Consider the following 11,297-nt stretch of genomic DNA (forward strand, 5'->3'; position numbering starts at 1 on the left):
TTTCAATGAAACCAAAGATTAATTATATAAAAATAATTTAATAGGCAACTCTGAAGCACAAAACACACATGGTGTGTTTGAAGTAGAACTAAACTGTCTGTAATTCGAATTAACTATTGATGGAAGATTAATAAAAGATGCTGATTATATCTTATTCTTTTTAAGATAAAATATTTCCAATGAATCTTTATATTATATGTCAAACACTGATTGGGTGTTCTGTGCTTGAATAAAACATTAAAAAATGTCATTGGTGTATACAATCTTACAGCTAAGTGGTACAGCTCTATAAAAACGATTCGTTGTGCGCTAGCAAAGTCTAAAATTTATAACAAATATAACTTTTGCTCACATTACCCTAACATAAATTCTACCATACATACTACCATAGAGCAGGCACTCATGGTAGAAACACCAAAACCAAAATAATAAATAGCAACACTTAAATTTTAATATTTCAAAATTCCAATTGCAAGATTGCTTTTAGGCATTAATCCATTATAATAACCCAAGATACAGCATTCTATACAGAAGTTACACTTAAAGTTATCCAAAGTTGTTAAATGTTTGGTAGTTTTATTTACTACACAAACATTATATATTTAAAACAAATTGAAATTTCTAAGTTTTCTAGAAAATTCTTTATTTTCGTTATTTAGTTGCGTGAATTCACTTCATAATAAAATATAGGCCAAAAATCTCAAATGTTTGTTATCTAAATCTGCAAAATACCGCGTTACTCGCTATGCCAAACAACGTACTCTGCGTGTTAAGCCGCTTAAGTGCGTCGATTTTTTGGTAAACGCAACACTTGTGTAAACGACGCACCATACCGTTGATCGATAAAACACAGCTATTGTGTGTCATCACCCAATGTGTAAATGCAAATTAACCGCTTCATAGTAAGGTTCATTGTACAAAACTATCTAAAAAGAAATATTTTACGACCAAAGTGTTCGTTCAAATGAGAACTGTTATCTATAATATGCTCACATGCACTTTATTACGAATTAACACAAAAATATTCTAGGCAAATTTCTTGACTAAATATTGACAAAAACAAATATTTTGATAACAGTATTACATTGACAAGAGTGCAAAAGTGAAACACAGAACTATACTAAGTCATACAAATTGTCGCCCGAAAATTTTATTAGGATTCCGTTATAGATTCGTCATGTATGTCTGTCCGTCCGTATGTCACAGCCACTTTTTTCCAAAACCATATGAAATTATACTGTTGAAAATTTTTTTTCATCAAATCAAAAATGAAAAAAATTGAGTTTTCTAAATATGGGGAACCCCCATAATTTAATGTTTTCTTTTATTTTTGTGTAATCTTAATGCAGTTCACAGAATACCTACCAAGCTTCAACAGTATATAGTTTTGGAAATAAGTGGCGGTGACATACACGGACAGGCAAACATATATAAAGATCTATAAGTGCTCCATTTGGCTATGGAACCCTAAAAAACACAAAATGAGTGAAGTCAGTTTTTTGAGAATGATTGTGATACTAGGGTTTTTATAATATATCAATGTTTTCAACAGGAAACTAATTTACAAAAGTAAGAAAATTATGGAATTGACTGTAAATTAACATGGTACCTCATATTGCCCGCTATATCTTAAATGGTAATTACCTTATTCTATTTTGTAGGTATGTACTAATCAATTAAACATAGTTATCAATACTAAAATGGCCACAAAACTATTTAATCTTAATAAAGAAATGCATATACAAGTGCAGTTAAGACTAGTCTGCAATCTACATCGACAATTTTAACGGTATCAACCACATTTCTATTCTAAATATATAATATTTTGTAAACATACTACAAACATTTTTATTACTAAATGTAAACGTACCTAAAAAGAAATACATTAGTAACTGAGCAAGTGCTAGACGCAAATAATGCCGGAAGAGTACAGTCTTAATTAAAGTCTTAATATTAGAAGCACTACAATAACTGACCCGTTCATATACCACTCGACAGGCTGTTCCATATGTTTGACAGCAATTTTTTGTGCCTATGTGAAGCACCACTCGCGAGCGTCCAGAGAACTAATTTTGACGTATAATACAAATGGCTGCGAAGGAACGTAAAATACCCTGAAGTATTTTGGCATGTTGTATTAATTTCGTTCGTTTTCCGTGTTGTTCATACTTCAAGCATCAACGTAATAAAGTACACAATTTTTTTTTTGTAAATAGTTTCCGACCATCCATCGATGTTTGCCAAGGTTGTCATCACTAGTTTTAGTACCGCAGACTCTCGCTGCACGGCCAACAGCGCCAAAATGGCGAATATCAAATAGGCATAAAAGCACTTTGACAGCCGCCAGTCCATTGATATATAGTCGAGGTCAGTGACTACAATACTTCAAGTACAAAAATATTTGGTCAGTTTTCGGTGATTGAAAAAGGAATGTGAATGATAGAATAGAAAAATATTTTGTTTTTTTATCGTAAAAAAATATTACCAAGCAGTGATGCATGCATGTACGCACTGCGAGTTTATGTTTAAATTCCTAAGTTTCAAATTATTTGTCTATGGTCATTTTTAAACTCAAAAATTAAGTCTTAATTTCGTTGAATCGCGTAAAAATTATATCAAAAGCTTTTGAATTCATATGAAGAGCATTTTATTAGTAGGTAAGTATTTAGTCTTAATTATATTATTTATACTACTCTCTATAATAGCGAAGCGCCGTAAAATCGGGTATAACATTTTTTTTAAACTATTTCAATTCCATCCCAAGCTAAATAAACCATTAGAACCACAATTTTGATATGATTGAAAACACAATATGGAATTACTTTTACATTTCAAATTTTCGCGCGTAATAAGATAAGCAGGATGGACGCCGAAGTAACGCGGTGTCATATTGAACTTCGACAAGACACTAGTTCGACTATATTGTAATAGTAACAGAAGACACGTTCGACAAAACAATAGTTCGATGACACACAGCTTCGAAAGGTCGCACCATCGACAGAACTCTTCTGCGGCAATTGAAAATCGGAAATTTTTACTCTGTAAGTAAGGCATAGATTTTTTTGCAGAGATGATAAACCTGTCCCTATGCGCAGTACGTACATGAAAATCTGGCAACGACGGTAAATTAACTCGCGATAAATTTTATATATAACTTGTAAATGATAATAGATCACATTTTAACAAATGCGTATAAACAACTGGGATTTGTGTTGCGAGTGACTAAGCCTTTCAAGTCTCCAATGACCTATAAAATATTATACAACAATTTTGTGCGAAGTCATCTTGAGTTCGCTTGTACAGTCCGGCATCCTGTATATAGTAAACATATCGATAGAATAGAATGTGTTCAAAAAAAGTTTGTAAGATGTCTGGATTATAGGTTTTGTCACGAACATGTGGACTATGAGATTTCAATAAAAAAATTCAACATTATGTCTTTACAGTTTCGTCGCAATTATTTTGATTCTATATTATTCTTCAAAATTCTCAATAACGTGATTGACGTTCCAGCCATTTTGCATAACATTACATTTAGAGTACCCCGTAGATGTGAGCGTAAATGTGTTAGTAAACCGTTATTTAGCATTCCGCATAGCAGGACCGCTTATGTTAAAAATTGTTTTATCAGAAGAGTGTGTAATTATATGAATACCGAACTTTGCCACTTAGACCTTTTCATGTTTAAGTCATTAGCTTCATTTAAAAATGCTGTAACCATACATTTAAAAACTTGTAACCAAATTTAGAATTATATTGTTTGTTGTAACTTACTAATTTTCATATCTGTATTGGCTGTTTTAAAAATTAGGGAACTTTAGGTCTAGATTTAATATCCTTTTTATGTAATCAATTTATGAATGTGACAGTTTGTTTCTGTTGAATAAATAAATGGGGAGGAAAGAAAGGGAAATTTAGAAACGCCAACATTTCGGTTCTGGCATTGTGGTAACTGCCAACGAGTCTTTGTTGTGTTTTGTTGAACGTGTCTCACCATTTTGAGTCAAGCTGTTAAGTCTAATTAGCCCAGAAACTACACTAATGCTTACGTGCAGAAAGAGGCGCCTAGACTATATCCTAGGCTATCCGAAATCCTGTGCAAAGTAGCCTGCGAATCTATACTGCTTAGATAATTTATACGTTTAGAATCTCAATGTCAATAGCTGTGACAACATCGAAAAAAAGTGGACTGTGAAATTCTATTTGCAGCAGCGCACGCACACTAAAACAAAGTGACATACATATCGCGAGTGTAAGACGCAGTTTGGCACGCACACTAAAGTAATAAACCTTCTTAACGGCAAGAGGCTCTATCTTAAGATATAAATTATCTAAGGCATAAAACATCTACGAATTTAATTGCAATAAACGCTTACTAGCGTTAGCAGAAACAAAAGATAGCTAGGATACAAGAGGACGAGAACTGAATGCTATAATCTTTTGATATTAGGTACTGTTGTAACAAATTGGTCAATGATAACTCCGCAGACGCGACGCGCTGCTAATTGGATAACAATACCAAGGTACTACTCGTGTGAACCGACATATTTATTTTGTAGAATGGGTGTTTGCTTTGATTTAACTTATACATTGAGTATATTAATGGTTTATTTAGTCTTTAGACTAGCATGTCGTTCACCTGAAGTTTAAATTGTGATGCTTATCAGTAGATACGCTATCAATAAAGATACGTGAAGCACCATACAAGGCTCCGAATTGTAATTGTACCTAACTACAAGTAATACTTCACAATTTTCATCAGACTATGGATTTTACGTTAACGTACTACCAAGTATAAATACGGTTCAATACCTAAGTACCTACATATTATGTAATTAGATACGATATTACCAAAAAGACACTACTACCTACGAAAAGTAGGTAAAACTTAAAACCGCGCGCATTGTAAATATGTCCTTGAAAAATTTGGGAGTTCAAATCCAAAGTACACGAAGTCTTTAAATACAGAGTCAAACAAACGTACGTAAAAGATCTTATCTCACGTCCGCGTTATTATAATGAACATATTATTATTATGACGTGGAATTGTAATCACTAAGCCACTTAGGTACTATTATTATAATTTAGTCCGAATTTTGGTAGCAATAGGCATAGCGAACCACCATTGGCACAGTATTATAAGACGTATATTAAATACACATAAAAATATAAAAGCTATTACTTACAACAAGAAAAATCTTCAAAAATTACGGTTCTTAGGTCCTATTGAGTTAAAAATGCTATGTATCAAAAAATGCGCACCAAATATTGCAGTAATAAAGTAGCGAACTACAATGGATCAGGCAAAAATCTTGATTTAATTCCATTTATAAGTTTTACCGATTTAAAAACTTGTTGGAGAACTGAAGGCGACTAATTTTATAGCTAAAAGTGCAGTGTAATCATCAATGCACCCATCAAATGCTGTTTAGTTTCCAAGATGTTTGCCAGTCCCTGTAGCAATCTTACCAGCCAATACATTTCAGTCGAAGTTCTTGTGTAGAATCTTTTGCGCAGCCTTTATAAGGGGCGTTAGAGTTCTCAATTCCATGGCACACTCAAGGAATGGGTGGCATAAAAGTTCTTCGGCTGTTGCTCTGTCATCGGCATCAACTTGTAGACATTTGTCCAAAAAGTCTTGGAAGGCAGGAGATAGTTTCTCCCATCTCGGTATCTTTGGTCTTCCCACTGCTGCTATGAAATAAAGTGCTCTAAGGGGCGTTTCTTTCATATAAGGCGGTTCTCCTTCTATCATTTCTATAGCCATTATGCCGAGCGACCAAACATCAACTTTCTTGCCATACTGTTTTCTTTTAACAACCTCTGGGGCCATCCAGTAAGGAGTCCCAACCATGGTTTGCCTCTTTTCATCACCAACTATATTGGCACAGAAACCGAAATCTGTGACTTTCACAGTACCATCCATTCCAAGGAGTACATTATCCGATTTTATATCCCTATGAATTGTACCTTTCGAATGTAAAAACGCAATTGCTTGTAATGTTTCACGACAGACCGCTGCAATTTGACCTTCCTTCATTACAACTTCCGTTACCACGTCTGTGAGTGAACCACCATCGAGTAATTCCATAGCCACCCACAGATTATCGCAGCTGAGAAACGCGTCAAGGAAGTTGACCAAATTTTTGTGATTAAAACCTTTTAAGACATTAATTTCGTTTAGAATGAGATCCTTTTTACTTTGTTTAGTTAAGTCAATATCCTTAATGGCAACACGTGAATTGTCCTTTCTATCAATTGCAATGAAGACGACGCCTGTGAAATAGAAAACGTATCCATTAAAGCATTAAGAAAATAACCGGTTACATTCCGGGAGTGCCGGCAGAAGTAAAAACTTGAACATTAATGTTGTGCATTTTTTAATATTTTGGAATGGTTAGGGAATAATTACGGGCTAATTACATTATTTATCAGCATAAAAGTACTAGTATTTATGTGGTTACATACAATATTCATTTATTGCGCATTTGTGTATGATAACACAAAAATGACAATTTATATTAAATAGAGAATTTAACACTTCAAAAATATTATTATTTTACATTAAAAAGTTTATCCCTCAGAAAAATCAACTTTAATCCATAATTTCAACGACAGCTGCCTTACGAATTTTCGATCAGGTCACGTGTCCTGACGCGAGTTTAACATTTTATACCCATCCCAAGAAAAGTGCTCCACACCTCTAAAGAAGTTTTCACTTCGAAATAATCTTATAACATAGCACACGTCACCATAATTTCTATTTCGCAGTCTGTACGCATTTATTTTTGGTTTCCATTTATTTATTATAGTTTATAACAAAAGTGAAGCGTGAAATCGTATTTAATTTAACCAGTTCATGATTGTTGTTGCTTTACTTCTTCTTTTTTTGTTTCAAAAGTGAAAAATCCTTTTTAACTACAACAAATATTTAATTTTAAACGCGAATTTCCTAAGGGTGGCAATACTCTTGAATTTGTTCTGGTGTTGCAAGGGAGCATTTATCACGCAAACTATAAAATACCCATAAGTTTTTTAAAGGATATAATGACACATAAACATCATAAGATGTTAATCCAATTGTGCCAATTGTCCTCATTACACACAAGATTGATGCTAATTTATTTACACTGTGTTATTTGTAATCTGCCAGACAAGACAATTTTTTATAATCATATTAACTCGCGACTTAGTCCGCGTCAATTGTGAAGAGCGCCCCTCGGCAACCCTTAAAAAAAGGGTGGTGAATGTTGTGTGCAAAAGATATCCAACATCTCATTGAATATTAAAATTAATAATCTTTTTATACCAAAAAATGTTCAGTTAAAAATTTTGATTCTGTCACCCCAAGAAAATTGCATAACAAAATCCATACTATGGCGATGATAACAGAACACAGCAGCCATCTTGGATTTCAAAAATGATCCTAAACATTGTTATCTGTACAATAATCTTGGACATGATATCGATATTGTTATATTATTGTTAGAACGGAATTTGTGTGGCGGTCATCTTTGATTTCACAAATTATGCCAAATTCCTTACACAATTCCAAGAACCATGCCAGTAATTTTGAATCTGTTTTGTTTCATAGCTATTATCACTCTTTAAACTACAACTTCATGTTCTTAAGGTGGGGATTTCACTTTCTGAGTACATTCTGACTGAGGTACTCAAATGACTATTCAGGTGCTACTTGTATACTAAACATATCATCGAATGGGACTCGGAGTTCAATACATAATTTCATTAAAACAAAATGTCTGTGTTTAAGAAAATGTGCAATGTACTATTATAATTCATGTAAAAGATTTATATCTTCCCCAAACAAGTATGTGCTACCTTTAATTCTGAGTTATTACAACTTTAACCTTCTTAACTAAGAACTTGGATGTGTTTAATCCAGTAACAAAGTGTGTAGTTAACACTATCTAGCTCACACAAGTGGACTCAGAGAGTGAATACCTCAGTTTAACTCCAATCTAATATTTTCATAATTTTATGAAAACCCTTCAGTCCATAACACAATAATATTTACAAATTCTAAAATTGCTTCACGGCAGAAATAGGCGCTGTTGGTACCACATAAAATAGCTGGCATCCTGTGCAAAGGAGCCTCCCACTGGTATACTGGCACATAGTATAGATGTGATGCTTAAATCCTGCGACATGTTTGTTTTAATAAAAAATTTACCAAAATTAGCAATTTTTGTTCACATTATGAGATAAAGTGCATGCCAATGTAATATATTAGAATATTATTTAATGATACAATCAAGGTTACATACTTTGATAAGATAATATGACACTTATCTTTTATCCATTCAGGGAACTAATAAATTTTAGTAGCAAGATTTAAGAAAATTACCATTTTATATGTACCTACACAAAATATTATTATTAGTTTATTATTATTAATTTTTATTCTAACAATTATTATTTTGATGTGTGTTGTGATCAAGAAAAGAAAGGCCATCATAAGTAAATGATTAACAATTATTTGTAACTTAAAGGTTTTTGTAACAAAAGAAGATAATTGACAAACACAAAACATTAACCCCCTTATTCATAATGGTCCGCTAACTTTAAACAGCCGCTTAGGAGTGTTTTTTCTCATTCTGACTTAGGTCAAAAGAAGAAGACAGAGTGAGAATTAGCAATGCTTTAAGTTAGCAGACTATTATGAATAAGGGGGTTAAAGCTCCTTGTAGGTTTGTGTGCTATTGTAATGTTATAAATATACTCAAAATATTTAATTGTAAAAGGCTTCTAGATGCTAAAGTGATAAAACAGTCATTGATAATTTTTTTGTTTACTTATCTGATTTTTTTTTTAATACTGACACACTTTTTACACAAATCATCTTGCCCCAAGTTAAGCATATATAGCCTGTGTTATGGGTTACAAGACAATGATATATTTAATACAAAATACTTACTTAAACATACATAAATACATTAAAACATCCATGACTTGGAAACAAACATCCATATTCATCATATAAATGCTTGCACCTACCGGGATTCGAACCCGGGACCTCTACCTTAGTAGGTAGGATCGCTAACCACTCGGCTATACAGGTTGTCAAGTTAATCAATTATTAGTAGTAAGAGCAGTGCTTTTTGTTGGAGAGTTTAACAATGTACCATTGATATTATAATAATATAAAAAGATATGTTAAATTACCTGAAGCCCCAGCACCAAGTTGTTTAATTCGCTCAAATCTCACATACGGGTCATCTCTATTGCAAATCCTTCTCAGTTCATCATATATTTCGTCATCTGACATAAGAGAATTTGCTAACTCTTTTTTCCTCAGTATAGGACTCTCCTCAGGTTCATTGCCAATTAATGATAGATCTTGTACGACAGCTGTTAAGCCCATCATTGGGTCTTTCTTCTTAATACTATTTTTGGTTGGTGCTACAGGCATTGTTTGCCTTTGTGATAATGTATCTGTACTGCTTCCGACATCCTCTTCACTACTTTGACCAATAGAAATATTTGAATCTTGGCTTTGATGAGCATTCTTCTTTGCTAAAAACTTTTTCATCTCTATTCCTTCCTTGGTTATAGCCTCTTCTGTTACTATAGGCTTGCATGGTTCTTTTTCTGCCTGTTCCTTTTTTAAAACATGAAAATTGTGGAAGGCCACAGCTTGGATTGCTGCGTTTGGATTTTCGTTTTGTTCAGCAGGCGAAATTTGTGCGTTTAATTGTCTTATCCATGATGCGGGTAATCCCTCTAACATTCCAGTTTCGGAATTCATGCTAACATGTATATGTTGCTTGACGTTCGTCGGCATTCCAATCTCTGTGACTCTGTCATCCCTGTTAGTTAGCTTTTTTGAGAAGAGTTTACCAAATACTCCACGACCTGAGCGACCCGTCATTGTAACTTCCTCGGAATCCTGGGTTCTTAAAACTTAAGTCATAACAGCACAATCACATTAACAATGCACAAAACTACATATCTCGTAAAACAGCATTAATAAAAAACAAAAAAATATATATAATTCCAAGATAGGAGTGGCTATGCGAGGACGGATCACGGAAAATCTGCAGTACAAATTACATTATTACAATCAGTAGGTACCAATCAATTTGTTATTATCTAATGTCAATTGTCAATGTCAAAAGAAAACTACATGCATCTTCCAATTTTTATTTTTATTTATTTATAGCATAGGTAACAAGAAAATCAGCTCGTACCAAAATACAACAAAAGAAGAATATAAAATCGATCGATAATACATAATAATAGGGGTTAAAGTATGAAATTGCCGTTTTATTGTTATAGGTACTTCGAATTGATATCGAAGCTTCATGGTTTGAGATTTTTGAGTGAAACTTTACCTATGTAGTTCTTCTTTTAAATTCTTCTTCAAAATTCGACTATCGACTATCAGTTGTTTTTTTTATTCAGCTTAGACAAAAAATATGGATACTTCAAAAATTTGAGTGATTTGTCGCCTTAGTTCCGCGTCGGAACTCATAATCAAAAGAGTTCCGAAGCGGAACTAATGAAACTATCATTTGAAGAATAAAAAGAACGAAAAAAAGAAAAGAAAGAACCACGTGGATGACCGCCCATACAGGTGCCAAACAATGAATTGATAGAGATGGTGGAAGCCGATCTGAGCCAAACTACCCAGGAATTAGCGGCATGGCTTAAAGTTACCTTACCTACTCAACCTAAATATTGACTCATTTGCGTCAAATCAATAAAACAAAAAATAAGAAAAATCGGTAAGTACGTCATGATTTAACTGATCTGCAGAAAGAAACGCGTGTTGAAACTTGTCCTGCCTTGTTGAATCGATACAAAAATGAAGGAATATGGAATCTAATTGTGACATGCGATGAAAAGTTGATTCTTTGCGATAACCATAAGCAAAAATTGCAATGAGATATAGCTTTCTCCGATCTAGTCACACCATAACGGCAGATGTCTACTGTGCCGAACTCCGAACAATAATAGCAAAACTAGCAGTGAAACAGCCCCGACTCATGAATCGATCTTCACCATTATTGCTCAATGATAACGCGAGACCTCATACCACACGCACGAGAAACCGTTATAACTCTACAGGAACTGCAATTAGAAACCATTGGTCCCCCTTCGTATTGGCCGGACCTCGCTTATTTTTATTGATTTAGACTATTTTCTATGTGATAAAAAGAATTCCTCCACCACTGCGACATAACGCTGTATTATATTTAAAGAAATAGGTAATAATTTATGATACAAATAAACATATTTTGCCCTGTGCTTACCCGTGGCGTAAAAAGAAAAGA

The 11,297-nt window shown here is 33.5% G+C and overlaps 1 protein-coding gene across 1 annotated transcript; it reads right to left on the reverse strand.

Moving 5' to 3' along the window:
* Window positions 1–18: 18 nt before the first annotated feature.
* On the reverse strand, window positions 19–10,087 carry LOC126974446 (serine/threonine-protein kinase PAK 2). Its single transcript, XM_050821939.1, has 2 exons — window positions 9,187–10,087; window positions 19–6,276 (listed from the first exon to the last, which is right to left on the reverse strand). Exons 1-2 carry the CDS (start codon window positions 9,890–9,892, stop codon window positions 5,483–5,485), a joined length of 1,500 nt encoding a protein of 499 aa, XP_050677896.1. The 5' UTR covers window positions 9,893–10,087; the 3' UTR covers window positions 19–5,482.
* Window positions 10,088–11,297: the final 1,210 nt, after the last annotated feature.

Source organism: Leptidea sinapis, chromosome 32 (genome assembly GCF_905404315.1).
Source record: "Leptidea sinapis chromosome 32, ilLepSina1.1, whole genome shotgun sequence".
Classification (NCBI taxonomy): domain Eukaryota; kingdom Metazoa; phylum Arthropoda; class Insecta; order Lepidoptera; family Pieridae; genus Leptidea; species Leptidea sinapis.

Excerpts from the sequence above, each read along its gene's own strand:
- LOC126974446 (XM_050821939.1), bottom strand. The coding sequence starts at position 9,892 with ATGACGGGTCGCTCAGGTCGTGGAGTATTTGGTAAACTCTTCTCAAAA. Across the intron at positions 6,277-9,186 it reads ACTTGGTGCTGGGGCTTCAG|GCGTCGTCTTCATTGCAATT; the intron begins GTAATTTAACAT and ends TCTATTTCACAG.